The sequence below is a fragment of the Culex quinquefasciatus genome, chromosome 3 (assembly GCF_015732765.1).
Source record: "Culex quinquefasciatus strain JHB chromosome 3, VPISU_Cqui_1.0_pri_paternal, whole genome shotgun sequence".
NCBI lineage: Eukaryota > Metazoa > Arthropoda > Insecta > Diptera > Culicidae > Culex > Culex quinquefasciatus.
In genome coordinates this window covers 121221481-121247373 of record NC_051863.1, presented here as the reverse complement: position 1 = coordinate 121247373, position 25893 = coordinate 121221481, and the positions used below count along the sequence as shown (strand labels likewise).

At 35.7% G+C, this 25893-nt stretch overlaps 1 protein-coding gene across 30 annotated transcripts in view; it reads left to right on the top strand.

Moving 5' to 3' along the window:
- LOC6037170 (glucose transporter type 1) overlaps window positions 1-25893 on the top strand; it is a 431006-nt gene that overhangs the window by 382642 nt on the left and 22471 nt on the right. For 18 of the 30 annotated variants that reach the window (XR_005278311.1, XR_005278309.1, XR_005278310.1 and 15 more), the window contains 3 exons: window positions 5681-5905; window positions 15113-15252; window positions 21132-21158. Coding sequence is in view for 24 of the 30 variants with exons in the window: in XM_038261502.1 (XP_038117430.1) it covers window positions 5681-5905; window positions 15113-15252; window positions 21132-21158 (392 nt within the window). In the remaining 6 variants the exon portion in view is untranslated. Of the gene's footprint in view, window positions 1-5680; window positions 5906-15112; window positions 15257-21131; window positions 21159-25647; window positions 25713-25893 lie in introns of those variants that run through there. The other 12 variants (XR_005278313.1, XR_005278314.1, XM_038261504.1 and 9 more) reach the window with 6 other exon arrangements.

Genomic DNA, 25893 nt, shown 5'->3' with positions numbered 1-25893 from the left:
TGTAAGTATTAACTATCATCTTCAAAAGTTGATTTGTACTTATTTACCTTGTTAAATACATAAATATTTTTAGATCTAATAAATAGTTTTCATTGTGTTAGATAAAAAATTAAATCTGACTGTTGAAAAAAATCCCGAAAAAAAAGCAAAAAGCAGAAGGATTTTGTTGTACAAAATAAAAGGTAATAAATTTTCCATTCTTGATTGATTAAAAAATAAAATAAAGTGATTTTTATGCGATCCTACATGATTTCGTAGTTGGGATTGGAAAAAACACATTGTTATTATTTATTTCAGTTCAAGAGTAACTCTTTAAGTTTTTGCAAAGTGACTTTTCTTTGTAATTTTTCATTGGCTGAAACTTTGTTCATGCATTCTCTAGATGTCAAAAGATGCCAATTTGTATCATTAGGTTTACCATACAGAGTTCCGTTCAATTTTTCGGGCTGGCCATACAAAATGGGAATGTGAATGTTTGAAAACCTGTATCTTCAGAAAAGATATTCTGATCGAATTGGTATCTTCGGCAAAGTTGTATGTTCTGATTAGGACTTTCCAGAAAAAGGCACTTACTCGAAAAGTATTAGGAAAATCTGTTTTTTTATTTGATATTGGTCACTAACGGTTGAGTTCCCAAATTAGGGGGAGAGGGGGTAATATGCACCCCCGGGGCAAAATGAACCCCTGCTTTTCTCGGTATTTGGAAGAATTTTTCGGGGAAAAAATCATAGAAATTGGAAGCTTAACATTACTAAACCATGCTGGAAAAATTTGAGCATCGGAGTATAAAAACAGCTTAAGTTATTTGCAAAATTTTAAAATGTTGCGTTTTCATCTAATTTTCATTGAACTTTCATTATGATTTTTGAACAATATAAAAAGCATTTATTGTTATTGTAATTGTTAAGGTATATAGTGTTTGCCATAATCTTCGCTATTCTGTAGATAGATGAGTCCAAAAACATGAAAAATGCATTTTTAATTAAATTTTCTGCAAAAATCGTGGTCGGGGCAAAATGCACCGCTGTGAAGCTCCTTTGTAAAAACAGCGGTGTCATCTAGTGGTGACTAGTGAAAACTGCTTTTACCCGGTGCATTTTGCCCCGTTGTTGTAGTGCATTTTGCCCCAATGTTGCGGTGCATATTGCCCCGCATGGTTGTTTGAAATGAATGAAAAATGTTTTTAGAAATTTGATATTTTCGAACAATTTTGATGTTTTTTAAGATTTTGTTCTCATGGATGACGAAGAACAATAGTTGTTTTAGAACATCGAACAAAATTCTTCCACAGTAATGCTGTAATGGTTTTAAATTTTAAATTGAAATTTGTTGATTTGGAATCATCCATAGGGTGGTGCAAAAAATGGAACGAAATGAATGTGGAGAAAAAAAAAGTGATTTTTGGAGAGAAAAAATTGAATATTGCCAAACAAAATTTTAGAAATAATTTTTAGATGACATAACATTTTTTTGATAAAGTTCAACATTTTTTAAGAAAAAATATTTTTGACGTTATTTTTTTTGCAGTTAAACAAACCTTGAGCTCCCCTTCAGAAAATATTTTTCAAAACTGTGAAAATTTCTTGTTATTTCCTTTTTCGACCCTGTTGTTAGGTCCAATGAAAATGAGTTTTTCTCAATGTCACCTAAGGAGCACCTTTTGAGCAAGAGCTATTGATTCGATTTTAAATATAAAAAAAAACTATTTTTTATATTAACAACTCTTTTTGATAAACATATGATTAGAATGAATAGTAAACTATTGAAAGAGTCCTGTTTTGGACATATTTAAATATGCTTGATTTTTAGATTTGAAATTATTTTCATCCAAAAGAGCTGAAAGTATCACAACAGTTTTTTTAACATTGATTATCTAACGAGATATCAAGAGTTGAAAAATTAGGGCCAGTTGGATGACACTTGAAAAAATTTAATCAACAAAGTAGATGAAAAAGATATCGTCATTAATAAATTTTCTCAGCGTTAAGTTAAGTAATTAATTATGTAATTATGTAATTAAAACGTTTTAAAATTGCGAAAAATTTAACATTTTTCGAAAAACACATGATAAGTGATTATCAAATATAAATTTGAGTTTGCATCTATTTTTTAAAAAAAAAGGATATCATTTAAAGAGATAGGAAAACAAATTAAAAAAAAGCAACGACAACAGCAAACCCCTCGTCATCATCCTCACCTCGTCGTCTGAGCAAATCAACTCTCAATCCTGCATCGTCCGTCGGAAATCTCATAATCGGTTTAACTACAAGATGAAATAATTTGCTTTATTAAATGGTTCGTTCATTTAACCGTCTTGCCCCTGTTAGAATAGGATCAACAGGACGTTATCTCGATTTTTTAGGCTTTTTACCCCACCCATTTTACTATTTATTCTTAAACAAAAAAAAGCCAACCAAAAAAACGTTCGAAACTAACGGAAACCTAAACAAAGCAAAACTACGAGACAGTGTTTAATTCTCACGCTATATACAGTCAAAAAATACTGAAAAATACTACACGCCCTTTTCTTTAATTTTTAATACCACCCTTCACCACCACTTCGGTTTGGTTATTTCGCTCATCTGATTTTAATTTGTCGAATTTTTATTTTTGATCGGATTACATTTCCCCTGATTTTTTCTCTCTCTTCGTTTCGTCAAAAATCTCCCGTCGTGTTTGCGATTGTGATTGCCGCGCCCACGACTGTCATTACCATACACTCTCACGCCAAATTACTCCGAATTTCACTTTTAATTTCGTTTTAATGCTAGCCACTCGCGCGAATAAATCAATCACTCACACACAGTCACGCGAGCGCGCGGTGGTTAAACCACCAACACCGACACAACCCACATATCCGCGAACCCCACATTTCGAAGGAAAACAATCCATCACGCATTGTTCATTATCTTTTAATTTATTCCGAATTCGGAATGTAAATTTCACCGCAACCACAAATCCCAATCGCGATTCACATTTGACAAAAATTACAGGAAATACCAACAAAAGCCCCCTTCTGTGTGTGCGTGTTCGTGTGTGCGCGTGTGGCTCACGCCCGCTGTACAGAGAACAATAGCGCACGCAACTCACAGACGCACGCGCCTACTACGATGCACGCAAGCACTCACGACGAAACACACGCACACAAGCGCGCGCTCGTTCTATTGTTTTCGCAGCTTCATCGGTTGTGACATTTCACGTTTGCGTGCGCGTTTGTGTGGGTGAAACCTCTGTACAAACACACGCCATCAATTATTCACTCGATTTTGTTTTTACTCGCAAACAAACAGATTTTCATTCTTTAATTTTAATTAGCTTCATTCAACCGCATCCGCATCCGAATTTAATCACCAGACCTGAATTACACCGAGCAACGCTCACTTTGATGGTGTGAGTGACGGCGTGGTCGCTCAAATGACGTTTGCCAAGGTGTGCGCATTTTTGAATTATAATTTTTGTGAGAGACAATTCTAGAGATTTCCAAAAGCTACAAATAAAAACAAATTCAATTGTTTTTATTGTTTTCCCAACAAATTCAATTAAAGTTTGTCCGGAAATCTGGCCAACCGAACGCTGATTGCCATTAATCATGGTCCCTTCCAAATTGGCCCCTCACGGAAGCCATTTTTTCTGCGGGAAGGTCCTGTCTACCTCGTGACAAATTATTGTCAGCCCCGGGTATTTGTCATTTTCCGATTGGCACCCAAAATTGGCATTCCCAAAAAAATGGTCCGTTCGAATTTTGTCTTATTTTGGTGCGCGCCACTTGGATTAAATTAATTTAATCAATCCGAGTGCCCCTCGCGCCGCCCCCGCTGACCCCACTTGGATTCTTTTCTGACAGCGAAAAAATATATATCCCGGCCATCAGTCCATCGACAAAAAGCCATAAATTAACTCCATTATCCGAGTGGCTTTCAGGAATCCGACGGGGCGCGAAAAAGCTCACCATTCTCAGCTTGCTTGGATTGAGTTTATGGTTCATTGTGCTGTTTTTGTTTATTTCGATTCATATCACCCCCGCCCACACAAACACATCCAAACCAGCGCAATTTGCTCCATTTGTGTTTTATTTATTTTTATGTTTTTCAATTTGACAACACTTCCAATTGCCAATCAACACCACTCGCCAACAAAAGTGCAAACGACTTTTTTACCACCATCAAACACATACCCACACATTTCCCAGTAAATCCCAATTTATACACGCAAAACAAAAAACACACACAAATAAATCAATGCGTATTGTGGAGGCAAAAAAAAAAGTTCCGTTCTTCGAAACATTCCAAACCCCCTCACAGCGAAAGGTTGGCAACACTGACGACGACGACGACGACGCTTTGTCGCACGCTCCCACAACTACACTCGCGCACACCTGATCCAAGATGGTGAAGTCGCGGCTATTGTGTACATAAAACAAGGTAGCAAACGCTTCGCGCAGCTTCAACACACACACACACCTAAGATGCCAACCCCACAATCTAAGACAGTTGGGATGAATTGAGCGACCCTGCTAAATTGCACTGTTTTCGAACTTTTTGCGAAATAAAAAGTTGGTTTGACATGTTAATTCTAGATTAAATTTTCAAAACAACCTATCCCTCATGGGTTTCCTATGCAGATAGGACCTTTTGAAAATTTAATCGAGAATTGATCACATCTCACATTGTATACAACTTGCCTTGATTCGTATTTATCAAGGTAAGCAATGCTAGAGGTTGCAAACGGTAGCTGTCAAAGTTACACGCTCATCTGAAAAATCACAAACTAGGTTTTGAACACTATCACTCAGCAAACGTCAAAGCATACAAATTTGAATGATTTGACATTAGTATAGGAGGCCGTAAAGCCCTTGGTCTAGTAATCCGATCATTATATTTACCTTTTTGACAGTAGTGGCGGTGTAGCAATCAAATTGCCCACAGCATAACCACACTTAACCTCACTGTCAAAAAAGGTAAATTTTATGATAGAGTTACTAGACGAACTGGGAAATTATCATTGAGTTCGACCTCGACAACTGTCAATCTGCTTCCACGAACAGTGTTGCCAGCCTCTGCCGGAGGGGTTCTCTCAAGTTTATTATTTTCGGCTTAGAACTAATTTCTATCAAAAGGAAATGAATACAAACTCTTCGCCTACTTCAAAACGTCAAAAGTCATGCCACGACTGATCGGATGAAAGAGTCAATCTTCTTACACACGTACTCAAAGTAAAGTATTAGCAGTTCGATAGCAACAGTATCATATATTCCACTCTTTATTTCCCGCTAATCTTAATTCCAGTTTACATCTCAAACACCTAATATACTGTATTTGGAATGAGACCAGAACGGACCGGAAAACTTGATCCGCGCTACTTTATCGATTCACATCTTTTTTTCAACTTAAAAACAGTTCAAATTTTCAGTTTTATTACCTTTCTTTGGTTTTCCCCTTTTATGCTCCCCTTGGTTATGGTACTTTGGTTCATTTGTTCGTTATTCTACAAGTACAGTTTATTCTTATGTTTACTAACAAAAATTAACAAAAAAAAAAGCGTCACTAACCGTAAAATGCAAAAGACAACAACTAAACTAAATTTAAAAAAAAAAAACAAAAAGAGTTTTTCCCCCCACCCCGAGAAAAAGCCTTTAAAATTGCGGGAAACGCACGCAGAACTATTACACGCCATAGTTTAGGAGTTTTTTGGTTACGTGCAGGAAATGATCGACTGGATGTCCTACCTGTCGGTGGTGTCGACGCTGGCGTTCGTCGTGTTCTTCGCCGTCGGGCCGGGCTCGATCCCGTGGATGATCACTGCCGAGCTGTTCAGCCAGGGGCCGCGGCCGAGCGCGATGGCCATCGCGGTGCTCGTCAACTGGATGGCGAACTTCGTCGTTGGAATTGGTTTCCCAAGTTTAAAGGTAAGTACTTGATGTTGACAGTTTTCAATAATATTATATATTCAGAATCTCCATGGTTATCGCGATGCTCACTTCTCAAATTTTTCTGGTAATCCGATCATACCATTTTCCTCGACAGTAGTGGCGGTGTAGCAATCCCTTTGTCTGAACGGCTGAACCACACCGCCCCTTCTGTCAAAAATAGTTAATATTATGATTGGATTACTAAAGAAATGGACAAGAGATTTGGAGTTTTTGGATTTCTTAAGGGTCCAATTAACAACATTTTATTTAATTTTTTTGCTTTTTAAATGTTTTTGAAGGATATTCAAAAACACCCAAATAGCAAAACAAAAAAAAAACTCCAGCTAATTTTTGGAAACTTGTTTTCTCCACCAAGCCTTTTCTTAGAGCTTAGAAATGGTCAGATTTTCACCGGAAATTTTATTCCGGCAATTTCAAAAAGGAAACCACAATTATATTTTTCGATTTGATACGACATGGAAGGCTGTTCCAAATCTAGACCATACTAACCACTTGAACCGCACTTTTGAGAAATCTGTCATGCTTTTTTCCAATATCATGGTAGACAAATGGTCGAAAGACAAAAGGTCGAAAATGTATAGTTTTTCAAAATCGAGTATCAGTTCAAAAAGTTTTCAATAAAAATAATATCAGCAAAATTCTTTTCACTAACCAGTGAATTAAGGGGTTACATACATGTATAACGGCAAAAAAGTCAGAGGTTAGTATGAGCAAATACTTGCCTTTTTTTTAATTCTTTTTTCAAGGCATTAAAATATACATTTTAACCTACTAACAAATCAAATTTGAAGATATTTGGTTGCATCATTGCAGAGATATACCAATTTACAGTTAGCAGTTTCAAAAAACGGGTGCCACGATATCTCAACACTGTCTCGACCAAATCGGCTCAAAATTTTGGTGAAGACTCGTTAAACCGATTCCGTGTGCATGACGAAGCCCGATTTGCAAAAAGGTTATTTTGAAAAAAAGATTAAAATATTTTTGTGTTTTTCTTATAAAAAACCGTTAGTTTTTGATTTTTGTATTTTCTTAAAAAGCAAATTTTGAAATTGGGCTTCGTCATGCACACGGGATACATCTTGAGAGTCTTCACCTCAAATGTCAGCCAATTTGGTCGATCCCATCTCGAGATATCGTGGCACCCGTAAATCAACTCGGGGTTTAGAGAAAAACGCCAACAAAGTTTGACAGCGCGCTTTGCGCATTGCAAAATTTTGAGCTTAAATCGTCTCTTATTTTGTTTAATCATGAAATATCTTCATGAAACTTTCCGGAGTGATTAATAATTGATTGATCTTTTAAGTGGATTTTACAAATATTCTGTAATATAAAATTTTGTTATTTTCTACATATATGTAACCCCTTAAACCTACTCTAGGTGTGCCTCTATTTTCCACAACTTTTTATATTTTTTAATTTCGTGTTCAGGAGTTTATTTTGAGCAATTTTTTTCAGTTTTATGGTTTTCTTTATAAATTTTCAATATTTTTTGTGCTTTATACTGTAAAATTTTTGTTTTGCAAAAGTAGTCTAAGGTCTATTCTACAAACTGGAATCGTTAACTTTTGTCTATCTGCTGTTTTTCATAATTTTTCAGTCACCGAAACCGAAACAAGATTTTTTTTACACTTTTGACCTTTTGTTCATTCGACCTTGACCTTATGTATTTCGACCCATTGGCATACGATCTTTTTTTTTGCATTTTCAATGCAATATTATTAAACAAACACTTCGATTTTTTTACCGAATTCAGTAGATGAAAAATCGGTAAATTTTAAAACGGTAAACCATCTGAAATAAACAACATTTTACCGAATTTCGGTTGTGCGGTGAACAACAATGAACTTCATTATCGAATTTCGGTAAGTTTTTACCGAATTCGGTAATTTTCAGTTTACCGAACTGTTCAGCAGTTGAAAATTCCATAAAATTTACCGAATTCAGTAAAAATCTAAGTGTGTAAAGATTTGTATGTGCTCAAAAATAGAAAATAACGAGTGCACATTAAAAAAATAAGTTTTTTTTTTTATTTTCAACATGTTTATACCCAACGAATAATCTTGTATATTTTCACATTATCAATAAACTGTTTTCATAAAAACCACTAAAATTTTCTTAAATACCGTAAAGTAGTACAGTAGTCAAAAGTACTCTAATTTGCATAATGTGCAATATGGGTATCAAACGAAGAGAAATTTTAATTATTTTTTTTTGAAAAACACTAAAATTTTCACAAAATATAATGATTTTTAGAAAATACTCATATTTCCATAATTTGAAATATGGGTATTGTGGAGTTTAGCCAGATCGTCTACGAGTTGCCCCGGGTGTTGAGGCGAGGAGTGGACGCTTACCAACGTCCACTCTGTTCGAAGTCCAACCACAGAAAGAGGCCGAGTTTATACAGTGCGCACGCAAGCTCCGATCTGCCAAGCACTGTCACTGTTAGCCCGCCTGTCAGACTACCGGCGGGCGGGATTATTATGGCTCATCCACAAATACCATAACGGTGCCCCACATCTCCCTTCTCCTCCCGGAAAAAAAAGAAAAAAAAAGTCCCTGATCAAGAGTATTACAAATGTTAATTTTTCGTATGTTTCCCCAATAAGCTACTCTGAACTCTACCGACTTCCTTGCTCTAAATTAAAATTCTTACTATCACCTTATTTCACTAACGTTTTTCCCCACTTAATCTAATCTAACTTAATCCTTTAAAAGTTATTTTAACCTAATTTGATCTAATCTAAGCTAATCTAGTATAATCTAATCGAACCCTATCGCAGCCTGGACCAAGCCCTTTGTAGAATGAAGACTAGTATCCTCTTCTCATTGATGATTGTGAAACATCACAATCATCAAAAACAGTCAAGCAAACTGAGATGTGTAAAAATAGAGATAATGCATTGCACTGAATACTGTTTGCCGTGGTTATATCGCCATAACTCGTTTCGCTGACACATTTTCTTTGCTTGCCAAAATTACGCGTATTCTACTTGTTTCAAGTTATGGGCTATCTACAATCAAAACGTAAATTCAACGTCTACACTAACGTGTTAGAATTTATTTATTTTTAACAAATTTAGAATTCATTGGTTCCACACTTTCCCTGTTGGCCACATGATTCCAACCAAACCGTCTCACCATGATCGTTATTTCGAAATCAGAGAACTCAACTCGTTCCTCCAACTGATCTTCTTAAGATGAAATTCTGGGTTCGCAGCAGAAATTATTAGCATTGATTCAGGCTGGTTTCCCCCAGATTCCTTATAGTACAGAGTAGGGCTTGGGAACAATCGATGTTCTTTTTGTGACAGTTGACATAGCTCCTCTTCCGATTTCGCAACGTTCGTCTGACTTTGATACCCTGCTCTCGCACACTCACACAGTCGTTTGACTCTAACCAACTCTTTCATTCGCGCAAAGCTCGTTCGTGTGGATTCTATCGAATTCCGACCACTTGGCCCATGACTGTCTTCAAATGATTGGTGTCAGCACACCTACCCGCATAAGCAAAAAAGTGAAAGAGAAAGAGCGTGTGTCGTCAAATCGCCAGGCCGTATGAGTGTCGAGCTCGGAATTTTTTCGTGTCAGCTTCGTGTGTATCAAACGACGGTCGCATCCAAATGACGATCATACCCGACTCTGACCATTCAACAATTGGGTGGTGATAGCTGACTATCGAGCTTTTTCTCTTTAAATATACTTCGTCATTCCGGTATGGGAATCGCACTCACAATCTTGTGGAATTCCACATCCCAGAACAGTGACTCCCTTGAATCGAGCTTCTTGATCGGGACAGTAAAATTAGCTGAATGACGCGCTCTTCGTAGCTGTCGTTATGCCGATCAAGCATTATGTTAAGTTGTGCCGAAAAAGCATGCTAATTAGGAAGACTGGCCTAAGTTTCATCCAAAGGGCCAATACGCACCTCCCAAGAAAAGGGGTCAAGACATGGCCTTTCAAACAACAGAACAAAGGAGAGGGAACGATTTCTTCCTTCACCCTTTCTGGCTTGCTTTCGCTGCCGCTGCTACCCATTTGATTTTTTTCTCTTGATTCCTTCCGAAGTGCATATACCGCTATAATATGCACACGCCAAAGATCTCTGAACTAGAAATTCATTACGCCATTAGTCCAAACCCATTTCCAACCAGTCAGGATTTCCGAGCCTTTTTTTTTTCTTTTTCTTTTTAAGGAAATCTGACTTTGCCGAGCTAGACGATACTCGAAACACATCACCTTCCACTAACAAGCCAAAATCCGTACCCCGTTCAAGTCTGACAAAGTTCAGCTATTCTTTCAGTGATCGGTCCTTTTTTCGGAAGTCCCAGGGGATCTCTTTCTCTACATTGATCCCGACCACATTGACCTGCTCTCCACTCAAGCTCGTAACTACCTCCATCCCTTCATACCTCAGCAATTGTCTATTAATTTCACCAAATGCCCTATTTTTCCATAATGCTCATCAGCAAGTGCAAGATGGACACCAACCCTTACTAAAATTAAGCTGGTCCTTTATCACACAAGATCAACCAACGTTGAAACAAAGTACGCTTTTTTCAAAAATCCTACAAACCTCGACGGTGGTGATCTTTTCTCTAACTAATCATGGTTTTCGCTCTACAGGCATACAGGCATTGCGAGATTACTACTCGAGTTTAGGGGTCCGAAGGCTAGAAACCTCTCTTTTTTTTTTTTTTTACACCTATGCACCCATCCGCCCCGGGATTCTAACTGATGACATTTGGACTGTGAGTCTAATTGCCAACCAGCGACTCTACCGAGGCATGTTGTTTCCCAGGGAGACGACTCCTACATCTGACCGCACTGGGACCGAACCCAGGCCAACTAGGGTGAGAGGCAAGCACGCTTACCATTGCTACACCGACTCCGGTTCTCTCGGTATCTCATACCAACAGTCGGTTTCTTGCCTTTTGCTACTGGCCTTAGGCGCTGAACTTGACGATTTTTTTTTGCGTCTCTGCTAAGTTGGAACCGGTAACTTTTGTATCGTTATACAAGTGCGTGGTCAGTTAATCCGGTTAATCCACAAAGGCATTTAACATCTTTGGCTTGATTTTGGTTAAAATATATCACACGACAAGTCTATTTGCAATCATAAATCGTGACAGGGTGGTCTATGTCCAACCGAAAATGTAAAAGAATTAACATGCTACGGCAAGTGGAGAGGAGGTCGAGCCTCGCACTGACACCTTCATAATCTTGCGGTTGGAGAAAGGAGAACTCTTGAGATATCGTGTAAAATGAGGCAGAAGACTCTCTCCGTTCTTACCCAAGGTAAAAGGAAGCAAAAATCTTCGACAGAAATTTTCCCTTGCAAGAATCTTTGACAAAAGTTTCAACATACCGGATAAACATGACATCTTCAGCGTATACCCCAGTTGCATTGTTAATTTGATTTTGGTTAACATTCATGAATCCAATACAGAGCTTGGCTGTTACCAAAAAACCAAAACAAACACATTGAACAACATCGTGTATCGCAACAACTTCAACAACAATCCCAGTGCGTTGTAATATAACCTCGACGACTGTTACAGCGCGTCGGACAACTATGAACATTTTTGACAGCAGTCCCTGGGCGTCGTGCCAAAACCTCGGCGCCTGTCACAGCGCGCCGGATATAGACAAACATTTTGACGACATTTATAAAAAAAAATCAAGCCATCAACTTTAACGGCCCCAGTTATTTTTGTTATCTCTATTTCAAGTTTCTGGAGTTCAAAGACTTGAATTGGGAGAGCACACAAATCTCTTTCTACTCCAAAGAAATTTCCACTCTAAGGTTCAAACTGACGACCTTTGGATTGCAAGCACAACCGCCGCCAGCGATTCCACCAGAGCAGGCTTGGTAAGGTGTGTTGTTTGTCTTCATAGCAGGGAGACGACTCCAATGCCTGAAATGATATAAAGGCCTAACAACAACCAAGGCCGGGACCGACGTTTTTTTCTTCCCCATCCGTTGGAAGGTTAGTGCAGATGGGAATCGAACCTATGATCATCCGCTTACAAAGCGGACAGCGTAACCATTCAGCCAAGCCTGCTGCGACAGTATCTGCGCGTCCTTATCAAACCTCGACGGCTGTCACAGCGCGCCGGAAATAAACAAATACTCTGACGGCCGTCCCAGCGCGTCCTTACCAAACCTCGACGGCTGTCACAGCGCGCCGGAGATAATTAAAAACAATGACGGCAGTCCCAGCGCGTCCTTACAAAGCCTCGACGGCTGTCACAGCGCGCCGGAAATAAACAAATACTCTGACGGCAGTCCCAGCGCGCCCTTACCAAACCTCGGCGGCTGTCACAGCGCGCCGGAAATAAACAAAACTTTGACGGCAGTCCCAGCGCGTCCTTGCAAATCCTCGACGGCTGTCACAGCGCGCCGGAAATAAACAAAAACTCTGACGGCAGTCCCAGCGCGTCCTTGCAAATCCTCGGCGGCTGTCACAGCGCGCCGAAAATAAACAAAAACTTTGACGGCAGTCCCAGCGCGTCCTTACCAAACCTCGACGGCTGTCACAGCGCGCCGGAAATAAACAAAAACGATGACGGCAGTTCCAGCGCGTCTTTAAAATTCCTTGGCGGCTGTCACAGCGCGCCGGAAATAAACAAAACTTTTGACGGCAGTCCCAGCGCGTCCTTACCAAACCTCGACGGCTGTCACAGCGCGCCGGAAATAAACAAAAACTCTGACGGCAGTCCCAGCGCGTCCTTACAAATCCTCGGCGGCTGTCACAGCGCGCCGTAAATAAACAAAAACTTTGACGGCAGTCCCAGCGCGTCCTTACCAAACCTCGACGGCTGTCACAGCGCGCCGGAAATAAACAAAAACTCTGACGGCAGTCCCAGCGCGTCCTTGCAAATCCTCGGCGGCTGTCACAGCGCGCCGAAAATAAACAAAAACTTTGACGGCAGTCCCAGCGCGTCCTTACCAAACCTCGACGGCTGTCACAGCGCGCCGGAAATAAACAAAAACGATGACGGCAGTTCCAGCGCGTCCTTAAAATTCCTTGGCGGCTGTCACAGCGCGCCGGAAATAAACAAAAACTCTGACGGCAGTCCCAGCGCGTCCTTACAAATCCTCGGCGGCTGTCACAGCGCGCCGTAAATAAACAAAAACTTTGACGGCAGTCCCAGCGCGTCCTTACCAAACCTCGACGGCTGTCACAGCGCGCCGGAAATAAACAAAAACTCTGACGGCAGTCTCAGCGCGCCCTTACAAATCCTCGGCGGCTGTCACAGCGCGCCGTAAATAAACAAAAACTTTGACGGCAGTCCCAGCGCGCCATATTATACAAACCAAAATCCTTGACGGCTGACTTAGGCCGCTAGGAAAAAAGAAAACACTACACAATCGTCGGGAGCCACTGTGGCACGCGAGCCACCACTTAAAAGACCGGAACATTTACCTCAGTGGAATTCCTCAGCGCACCGGAACACGAAGGCTACAATCAAAGCGTGGAAAAAAAAACGAGCAAGCGCGCCCAAACTGTTATAATTCACGCTTGTCAACACTCGGGGCAACTCCTACGACCAGCAAACAATTATTTTCCCCCAGAACTACTAATTTTAGTAGGCCTGGCAGGATCGCCAATGTGGAGTTTAGCCAGATCGTCTACGAGTTGCCCCGGGTGTTGAGGCGAGGAGTGGACGCTTACCAACGTCCACTCTGTTCGAAGTCCAACCACAGAAAGAGGCCGAGTTTATACAGTGCGCACGCAAGCTCCGATCTGCCAAGCACTGTCACTGTTAGCCCGCCTGTCAGACTACCGGCGGGCGGGATTATTATGGCTCATCCACAAATACCATAACGGTGCCCCACAGGTATAAACGAAGCGGAATTTCATATCGATAGTTTTTTTGAATAGGTCCTATAAACATATGAAACACAATAGCTTATAGGACCTTTTCAAAAAAAAACTCTTGTTATGAAGCATACACAATTTGAATGTTTGCATGGAGCATGTGAAATTTCGCTTCGTTTGATACCCATATTCCATTTTTAGAAAATTTGAGAATCCGCAAAAAAAATCGGAGTTTTGTGATAATTTTAACCTTTTTCAAGAAAAATCTGAAAAAGCATTCAAAATTTCGCTTCGATTGATACCCATAATGCAAATTTTTAAAAATTCGAGTATATTCGACAAAATACGGTATTTTGTAAAAATTTTAAAATTTTCCTAAAATAACAAAATTAAAAAGCAAACGAAATTTCGCATCATTTGATACCCATATTGCAAATTTTGAACATTTGAGAATTTTCCGAAAAATACGGTATTTTGCTAAAATTTAAATAATTAATTTGGTCCCGAGACCTTCAAAACAGCATTTTAAGTTTTCATACGACCTTTTCAAATGTTGAGCTAGATTTTTGAAACTTCTTACTATTTTTCCCAAATAGCCAAACTAATCACCTTTCTTTTGCGTCTAGGACAGCTAAAATCGGATGAAATGGCGCGGAGATATGATTTTTTGAAAAAAGTGGTTTTTGCGAAAATCGACGAAAATAGCCATTTTTCGGACCACCCTAACACGGCGTAGGTCACCCTAATGGCCAAACAAAAAAATACGGGTCTAATTATTTTGGCCAAGGATCCCCCAGAAAAATTTTGAGCCCGATCGGAGAACTTTTTTTTCGAATCATGCTGTTTTCGTGGGGAATTGCTGAATTATTATCAACCTTGATTCTACCTTGAAAACATGCATTTTTAGCAAATTTTTCTGAATTCTTAGACATAAAAAGCAAGGAACTTTTTTGAAATTTTCTAAACTTCTAAAGTTCTATTACACTAGTTAAAAAAAATTAAAAAAAGTGCCTAACTTGTTATGTCCATAGCGATTATGCATCTTTTAAATCATGAGAGTTACAAAACCTTGAGAAACGTTACTCTTTAATGATTGTAGGTTTACTACCGAATAACTCAAGCGTTTCACAAATCGATGCCTCTGTGCTCTCTTGTTCTTAGCTTGCTGGTTTTCCTATGTAGTAAGCATAAGAGAGCACAAAGGCATCGAAATGTCGCAACATTTTTCGACAGAAAAAAAATCTCAATCTTTCTCAATCTAACTCGCCACAATTTGAATTTAATTGCATTTATGAATTTATTGATTATTTTTGTTCAAAAACTCAACTAATCACCCTTTTTTTCTCCCCCACAGACTGCCTTGGAAAATTATACATTCCTACCGTTTAGTGTATTTTTAGCAATATTTTGGATATTTACATATAAAAAGGTTCCTGAGACCAAAAACAAAACGTTCGAAGAAATTTTAGCACTATTTAGGCACGGGAATGGAAGGTAAGATCATTTTGTGTACCGACTTTCTTCTTCTCACACTATCTCGAATCTTTCTGTCTCGTTGCAATACAAATGTGGTAGAAGGCAAAAAATAGAACTAAACTAACTAACTAACACTAACATGGAATAAGCAAGCTCAAACCGTCCGATTTTCAACACATTAAAAACTCAACCCGTTAAATACACAAAATCGACAAATAATTGGTGCAAACTACGTTAAAACTTCCAAATTATGAACAACTTTGACAGGTTATAATAAGCGATAAGAGCAACTTTTGGCAGCCATAGTGTAGGACACAATGCTGAAAATCGTCGTAACCGCAAGGAAAAATCTCAAACAACATAAACTACACAAAAGAAGAACAAAACTTACCGAATCATACGTTATCAGGGCAAAATGAAAAAAAGCAAACAAACTTTTCCGTTCAAAATTTATCGATACCTGAGCGGGGAAGCTCACATCCACTCAACTGGAAAGTTCTGCTCACCTCACCTTTTTCCCGATATCCTTCTTAAACGCGTCCCCAGGGAGGGTTATAAAAATGGGAAAAATATCTACTCGTTTCCACTAGCCACCAACCACAAAGCACTTTTCGTCGGTTAGGTCAAATCACCCAGGAGAGCGAGAGAGAGAGAGCAAGGAACAAAAATATCGTTTGCCATTATTTAAAAACTTTCCGGAAAAAGTCCTCCCTCTCCCCCATTCCAACGAGAATCCCCCTTTCGGAAAAGCATTTTCCAATCTTTCATTACTCCAATCTTGTTCAATTTCACTTGGCTCTCGTGCCTCGTCCGACTCCGAGCCAAACAAGCAGAACGAATAAAAAATATGAGAAGAAAATAGTTAACGAACTTTGACAACGATAGCGTAAACATATTCTTCTGCGAGTCACGAACCAAAACCCCCTCCACTCAACTCCCTCTACTAACTCATTGAATGTTGGCCACCGTGCAAAGATAAACGGAACGGAAGTTGCATCCCGAAGGTATCTGAGCGTTTTTTTGTCTTGTTTTTTATTTGTCTTGGCACAAACAATAGTTCATTTCGCTGTCCCCTTGGCTCAACTATCAAGAGAAAACTGGACACGATTTTCTTCCCGCTAGCTAAATGTGAGTTTGTTAAAGAAACTATTCGGTGCAACCGTTCTGCAGTTGCTTGCGGAAAGAATGCAATCTGAGCAGTCGTTTATTTAGGTAGTTTTTTCCTTGAAACTTCGTATGAAGTTTCAGATTTTTAAACTAATATTCTAGCTTAGGATCAATAAAAAATGACTTTTAACCTCTATTGAACTTTTAAACAATGTCATTAAATTTAGCAATTAGAGTCAAAGATTGACACCTAAACTCCCAAGTTCATAAAAAGACGGAAATATACAAGAATATGGGCCATTCCATTCCAAGTGAACACGCGTCCGACATAGACCTTCACCAAATTTGCTTTTAATTGGTATGAGGGTTGTTTGCCTCAAAAATAAAGACTCCTTAGTTTGGTGACATTTGGTCCACCCCCGCGCCCGTGATAACGCTCTCTTTTTTGAGATTTTTGATAAACTCAACTTTTAAAATGCATTTTACTAGAGAAAACTTAACAAAAAGTCAACAAGCAAATTCGAAGATTGTTTTACCTAGAATCCAATGCTCGCCTCTTTTTTGCACTGCCCCGCATTTGATTCGTTCAGCTTGACTGTAATCCTATGCAAAATCATCCATACTTAAAAAATTTAGTGTTTTGGAATCGAGATGATTTCAACTATCCATTGCAATTGATATTACATAAAAATATAGCAAAATAAGTAATTTTTCCAGTATTTTTAATTGCTAAATTTAACTAAACAAATACTCAAGATTTTAATTATTACAATACGGGTATCAAATGATCGAGAATTTTACATACATTTCAACAGTTATGAAACAACTTTTTAAAATACAAAACAAAATCGCAAAAGTCGCATATTCGAAAAAAATATATTTTTTTTTATAATGTGGATGTCAGGATCAAGATGATCAGGATATTTTCATTAATTTCGATAGTAATTTTATTTTTTTGTGAAACACTCAATTTTTTTACAAAACTACGATTTTTTTAAATACTCAAAATTGGATAATCTTTTTACAATATGGGTATTAGCCATGATTTTTTTAATTCTAAAATTTTTCACAAAACTACGTATTTTCGAAAAAATACTCAAAAATTTAGTTTTCACTGTATTTGTATCTAATGACAAGGAATTTTGCATAAGTTTCAAATTGAAAAAAATGAAATTGAAGTTATTGAAATGTAGGTACCAAACGACCGTTTTTATTCATAAGTTTTGATAATAAAAAATCATCAAACATTGATTAATCGAGGCTTTGGATAATCGAGACTGAACTGTAAATGAAAAATTCCCGATACCCATGTTGTGAAAGCCTATTTAATGAAAATTTAAAGTATTTAATATTCATTCCCCTTATTGTATGTATGTATTTGAACCCCCGTCTTGGCAGGACTTGGCCATGACCACAGTATCTCAAGAACCTTTGAAGCGAATACTTTTCTCTGGCTAACGATTTCTTCTAAAATTGTACAGGCATAGATCGGTAATGCAGATGACTCGGGCCAGGCAATCCATGACACCCTCGTCCAGTACATGAGTATATGAGATGGCCCTGGGCTGTTTTGAGACGGTGTTAGTAGTTATATAATGGTTTGATATGTTATACCTTGTGACATTATTCCGCCACTACGGATCAATTCAGTTCTAGAGCATTAACTCCATGATGGCCGACTGGTTAGCGTCCCAGACCATCAATCCAAAGATGTGAGTTCGAATCCCACCTGATTCTTAAAGGTTTTTTGTTCATATTCAAAGTTTAATTCCTGATTCCAAATTTCAAGGGAACCGACCGGGATTTGATCCCTGAACCTTCTGCTTTCGAGGCAGAAGCCGCAACCATTAAGCCACGGAGCCGGTTTATTTTAATATTCATTCCCCTTATTGTAAAAAAACTGACATTTTGAATGTTTTTTTTTTTTTTTGATAAGTAGTTTTGTGTAAATTTTGAGAATTCTCAAAAAAGATTTGTAACTATCGAACGTTGTGAAACTTTCCTATCGTTATCGTATACCCATACTTAAAACACCTATTTTTTGTATTTTTTCTACAATACGTAGATTTGTGAAAATATTGCGTGTTTAAAAAATAATCATCGAAATGTATGACAAAACCTCGGTAATGTATACGCATACTGTTAAAAACTCATATTTTTAGGTTTTTTTTTTCAATGGTACATAGTTTTGAGAAAATGTAGAGTATTTCACAAAAAAATATTGTTACTTTTGAAATGTATGTATAACTCTCAATCAATTGAAACCGAAATTTTTAATATTTTTTTCAAAACAGAATTTTTTGAATTTTTGCTATTTTCAAAAATTGTGTCATAAATGTTGAAAAGTGTGTAAAATTTCCAATCATTCGATACCCTGTTAAAAAATTTAAAAAATTTGAGTATTATCCAAAAAAAGGTAAATTTGTAAAAAAAATAATATTTAAAAAAAATCCTCGAAATTTATGGCAAAATATCGAAAATTTTATACGCAACGCAATGCATAACTCTCGATCATTTGAAACCGAAAATTTTAGTATCTTTTTCTCAAAAATACGTAGTTTTGTGATTTTTTTTTTGCTATTTTCAAAAATTGTGCCATAACTGTTGAAAGTGTGTAAAATTCATTTGATACCCATATTATTAAATAATTTTTTTATAATATTTTTCGAAAATACGTAGTTTTGTGAAAATTTGGAGTATTTAATGAAAAATCATCGATATTTATGACAAAATATCGCACGCTGTTAAAAAGTCATATTTTTAGTTTTTTTTTTTATAAATATTATTACTTTTGAATTAGGCCGTTGCAAATATTTTTTGAAGTTTATGTCCCTCGACTCTGGTCGGGGTCAAGGGGGGGGGGGGGAGAAAAGTGTTTTGAAGTGCATTTTACACCTGCCCTGTTGTTTTGCAATCATTAGATTTCAAAATATCCAAGTATTGAAGAGATTTTTTTTTTGCAGAAAAAAAAACTTTTTGAGGTACTGTACATTGGAATTCCACAAAAATTTAAAATATTTTTGATCGATCCCAGACATGCTAAATATGATTTTAAACACAGAAAAATGCATTTCTAATTGTTTTCGGTTGGTTAGACTTATATTTCCTTTAAAATTTTAAAGTTTTTTGAAAAAAAAAATTTTTTGCCCCCTGATTTTTCAAACCGATTTTGAAGGGGGGCGGCGACATAAACTTTGAAAAATATTTGCAACGGCCTTACTCTCAATAATTCAGAACCTATTTTTTTAGTAGTTTTTTGAAAATACGTTGCTTTGTGATCTTTTTGTATTTTCAAAGTTGTGTCATAATTGTTGAAATGTGTGTAAAATTTCCAATCATTCGATACCCAAATTATAAAATTTATAAAAATCCTGATCATTCGATACTCATACTGTAACAAAAATAATTTTGAGTTTTTTTTTTAAGTTTTCATTGCATTGCAACGCAATGAAAATAATTAATTGTCTCAAATTAAATTTCTGTCCCAAAAAAAAACAATCCAAGTCTTGAGACCATAAAAATTTGTTCCTTAAAAAATCTTTCATTTTTTATGTGAAGCTTTCTAAGAAAAACGTTGATCTTAATACTGTTTATTAATTAAATTGGGACAATTAATTGTTTTCGTAACCGTATCTAAATTTTTTTTTTTAATTTGAACGCCAACTGTGTAGAACACATTCAATATATTTTAGAAAATTGATGAACAAGTAAAACGTTTCTTGAGCAATACAAGACTTCCAACTTAAAAACGTGATATCTCAAGAAATCCAGAGTTTTTTTTTAAGTCCTATAACCTATTGTCTTTCATATGTTTATAGGACCTAATAAAAAAAGTCAAGAAATATTCAATTTACCCTGAGGTTTTCATTAAATTGTATGTAAAAAAACTCTCATAAATCGAATGCAATTTTCAGACTCTCCGTATGTGCTCGTCCTTAGAGTTTAAAATGCATTTTAAATTTTCATATCTGGCAACACTGTACGTAAATTTTGAGTACGCCTGGAAACGCTCCTGAATGTCGAACCTTTTTGTACTAAGATAAATTGAAAGTCAAGTTTGACGGTTTTGTGAATTGTCCCGAAATATGGTCGAATTTTGAAGCCGGAGTCCTGAGTTATAATCAGAAATGTAAACAGTAGACATGCGTTCAATAGTGACGAAACGGTTTCGACTGAAATCGAGTGTTGAAGATTTGTGAAGGTCAAAAAGTGAGGCATTGAACGCAACACAAAACGGCGTCCTTAACTCAATTTAGCACAAAGGCAATATTCTGTAAGACTAAGTTGATGAAATTAATTACTATATTAAAATTTGGATCAATAAAATAATAACTTCCAAAATTTGTAATATTTGTGGAATTTTAAATCGGTCAAAGCTTTGGTGCAAGGAACTTATTTAAATAATCATATTCCTCACCTGGTTTGCTGAAAAATGAAAATGAATGTCGAAAAACTCATTAAGTATTGTTAACGTTTTTTTACTCGGATTCCCATAGAATGGAAAAAATGGCAGCAGAGAACCACGGGATGCAACTTCTCCGAACTAGTTATAAACTTGCCCCTTTCTGCTCCACAAAACACTAATGGCAAAGTCAAACAAAAATCCAAAAAATACACAACCCTCAAAACAAAACCAAGACATGAAATCCCCCGAAAACTTTCCACTCAGCCTCCGGTCAAACTTAAAGAAACAACTTCCGCATCTTTAATTCGACTCGAAATATACAAGCTATTTTATACTTTCTTGACCAACTCTGTAACTTTAATTTCTTCCCACCCTTAATTTATAGAAACCTTCGTGAAAGTAGACTGTACGGGTAAGTTTTTGTTCACTCCCAGGCGTGTGTGTTTGTGCCCCCTCCACCCTCCATCCCCCTCTCATTCCAACGATTCCCCGTCCCAAAGTATCCAAAAACAACAAAAAAATAAACACAAGACGCTACTGGCTGTTTGAACAAAACCATAGTTAACAACTTCATGTTGAAAAGTTTGTCCTTTCCCCCCAATCCATCCGTCCTATTTCCCACTTTTTAAAAATTTTAAATTGGAAACTTTTATCGAACCGCGCTGCCCACATGCACTTTCTTAATTAGAAAGTTTTTGTTTCTTTCTCAAAGCTTTTTTTTTAAATTAATTTCGTTTTTCAAAGAATTTAAAAATTTGCACGACTTTTATTTATATTCGACGCTTCCGAAAGCAATTTAATTTTCATTACTTTCACCAAATAAGAGCGTTAATTAAGTTCCCAATGCACACACACACAAACGCGCTAATTATTTGCTCCATTTTCGAGCTTATTTTTCAATTAAAAACACACATTCAAACCATATTGATTGCGGAGCACATTCACACAAAAGCGGAACATTTCATCCGGTCAAAGAGTGCCGCTACAATGTGTGGCAATTAAACTTATCAACATTGAATTGGAAACTCACACCCCCACCTCATCATTTCCCAAAACGAGCACACTCACAAACATTCACAGCACGATCCTTCCTCATCCGGATCATTTGAAAACATGGCCAAATAAAAATTATTTAAATAAAAAATAAAACAGGATCCACCTATCACGGCCAATTATATGAAGCAAATATTATCAGATTATGCGCGCAACGCAACACACACACAACTCTCCTGCTCCTTCTCATCGTCATAATTGTTTGGACATTGGAAGCCAATTAATGGATGAATTTATAACAGTTTCTCAATTATTCGCGTACATATCAGCTCGTGTTTTCTTATGTGCCTTTGATTACTCACCTTATTTCAAAACTTTATTTTTGCCTACTGCACCAGCTAAGCAAATCATGCAACAATAATTTAGCTCCTTAGACTATTAGATGGTTTAACTCCATTTAGAGCATTCCTTACATTGATGGTTTTATTGAGGAAGAAACACTAACAAAATAGTGCTCGTCATTTTTTTTTGTCAGCGAAGAATGGCTTGTCATGAACCTATAAATTTTGAATGCTGTGAACAATGAATGAAAGTTGAATGAGTGGGATTTATGTAATTGATTTTCATTGTATAATGGTAAAAACACAAATTTTATAGATTTAGACCCGTTTTGCACAGATGTTTTTACAAAGATTATTAACAGGGTCAGTGAATTTTCACGATTTCGCGGACAGCGTGAAATTCGTGAGATTAGAAGATTTCCGTGAAATCCCGTGAAATTAATCAATTTTCTCAAATCAATTCTTTTCAAATAACAACATAATAAATATTTCATTCATAAAGTCTTTTTAAGAAAATTTTATTAGTTTTCAAAACATACATCTACTACAACAACATTTAATAAGAATTGAATTGCGAATACTTAGATAAATGTTAACAAAAATCAGTCGAAGAAAAAACATATTTTAGGAATTCTTTTTTTAATTTTTTTACTTTTTCTACCAATATTAATTTTTTTAAGAATAAAATGTAATTGTATTGATTTATTTTTAGAAATCAATTAAAAGCAAACATTCAAGTAAAAGAAACCTTCAGTGAAAATAGTCGTCTTTCCCTTTTCCTCCGGTCAAAGATATAATCGGAGGAGCAAAACAAAAATAGATTAAAAAATTTAATTTCATCAGGGTCAAGAAAAATATCAAGAAAATAGATTGCTATTTTCTTGATACTCTTGATAATAGTTTATCAATTTTTCTTAAAAAACTAACTGAATTAAAAAATATTCTCTTTCGACGTAATATCAATTTAGCTATTATTTAATTTTAAATTCGAAAGATAAAATTTTAAAAGAAATTTTAAGATTCAAGCTTGGTTAATTCAAAATTAAATAAATAGTTTTTTCTACCTTTAAAGTCACATTTTAAGAACATTTTAGATTTTTTCTGAGTCCTGTTTAATTTTCACGATATTTGATTATTTGGATGGATGGTTCCCGTGGAAGTTAAATAAAAAAATCTGTTCTGATTTTGAATAACATTTTGAAGGTTTCTTTACAGATTAAATTATTTTGTCTTTTGTATATTTTTAATTTAGTTTTTAAAAAGTTTAAAAATATTTTTACTGGGCAAAATGTCGCTAAAAACTTATTTTAATTGTTAGACTGTTTTGTTTAATTTGGTTAAGTTCAATAAAATGTAAAAAGATAAAATAGTAGCAAATCAGCGAAAACTGTTATTAGTCGAACATTAAAAAAGCAGCTCAATCATTTAATACGCATGCCCCACATTTTGGATTCAAAATATATATAGAGCCCATCCATAAACCAAGTGGATATTTTTGAAATTGGTAAACATATTTTTTGTAAAAGTTTTACAAAAGATTTTCATAGTTATTTTAATATTTTTCACATTCCGCGAAATTTCCGTGAAATTTTGTGTTTTGAAATTTAGGTCCCCGTGAAATTTGCTATTTTTGAGCTTGAAAAATCACTAAGCCTAAATTATTATTTAATGTTTTTATTTTTAGCATCATTCATAATTTTTTAATGAAAACAATAGTGTTTTTGCACTTATTTCTATTCAAATTGAGACATTCTCAAATTGCATATTTATCGAGTTTTAAGACAATTTTAGATTATTTTTTTTTTTTTGAAAATTTTACTTATGATCTAAGATAAAATAATTATAATTTTATACAAAAATATTTCACAAAATTATCGATTTTTAATTATTGCATAGACTTCTATGAATCTTTTTTTCCCTAGAATTCCAATCACCAGAATGAACCATTTCCCAGTTATGTTTATTGTTATCAACATCATCAAACTAGAATTCTGCGAACTGCATTTAAGACAAATTTGAATAGTTGATTGCCTGTCAACAAATGCATTTTCCAACGCTATTTTGGCCGCCGTAATTATAAATCATTTAGAGTAGTTTAGGGTTCATACTTAAGCTCGACAATCAAAAATAATACAGGGAAATTTTTTTTTTATCGTGATTCGATTATCCGAAGTTAAAATTTTCCCGAGGGTTTCGGATAATCAAGTTTTGAATATTTGATTTTTTTATTTTAAAATAATGAAGAATTGAAGATTTAAAAACATAAGTTATAAAGATTTGAAGATTTGAAGAATTAAAAATTTGAAGATTTGAAGATTTGAAGATTTTAAGATTTGAAGATTTGAAGATTTGAAGATTTGAAGATTTGAAGATTTGAAGATTTGAAGATTTGAAGATTTGAAGATTTGAAGATTTGAAGATTTGAAGATTTAAAGATTTGAAGATTTGAAGATTTGAAGATTTGAAGATTTGAAGATTTGAAGATTTGAAGATTTCTAGATTAAATTTTCAAAACAACCTATCCCTTAAGGGTTTTAATCGAGATTTGAAGATTTGAAGATTTGAAGATTCAGAGATAAAGGGTTAAAATTTGAAGGAATAATTAAAATTATAGAGATTCACCCTTCTTATTGAAATCTTGAAAATCTAAAATTTCAAAACCTCATGATTTCAAAATAAATCTTCAAATTCTAAAAAAAAATATTTCAAAATTCAGATAAAAAGGGTGAATCTCTATAATTTCAGTAAACCAACAACAATAAACATTTCTTCGGTGGTATAATTCATTTGGGGATTGGCGTTCTGTTGAAAAAAGAACTCAATTTTATTTGTTGATTCAATTTTTAAAGTTTTAAAGCAAAAAGTATCACAATATGCTGTATACATTATTGCAGTAAAGGTACTGACTCAATTTTGTAAAATAGTAATGAATTTATGAAAAAAAATCTGTCTTTTTGCGATTCTTGGAACCAAAATTTAAAATTTGTAATATAAACTTAATACAATGTATTCTAAATAGTTTACAATTGATTTTACAAGTTTTTCCAAATAAATTTTAAATTATTATATATTTTGCCCCTTAGTGATGGAAAAAAAATCAAATGGAGGGGAAAGGATTGAAATTAAATTTGCTGTGGCTTTACTTATCAATTTTTAAAACATTTATGAAAAAGATTATTTATGATAAAAAAAAAAGTCGAATTCGGGAATTGTTTATTGTACCTGTATTTTTCTGGAAAATGCAAAACTGAATGCAACAAATATTACAACTATTTAATTAAAATTAATTTGTATGAGTGAGTAGTGCGTCTGGTATCCTCAAGTTGAATTTAACCACATTTGCATAGTTCATAAAAAGCATTCACTTTAACATAAACTCACAAATCACAACCCAAAATTTGTTCACACCCTTTTCCAAGTTTCAAAATAGGCCTTTACGTTTTTTTTTTTAAATGTCTCAACTTTAACTGATATTTCGACAATTTTTCCTCCGACTCGAATCAAAACCATAAATGTCCACGAACCTTACGATAATACCACAACCACACCCAAACACACACACTCCAGGACATGCCGTCGATTGTTTGCCATCCCCGGCAAGCTCTTCGCGCAATGTTTTGGTAAAGGTAAAGGTAAATAGTTTACGATTCTTTTTGGTCTTTATCAGTTCTTCCCCAACTTGTCCTTGAGTTTTATTATTATGTTTTTGTTTTTGTTATAATTTATTTAATTTGAAAGTTTCAAGTTCCGTTTTGCTAAAGCTCGGCATTTGCTTTTGCCCTTTCACTCTCAAGTGCACACTTTTGAACGTTA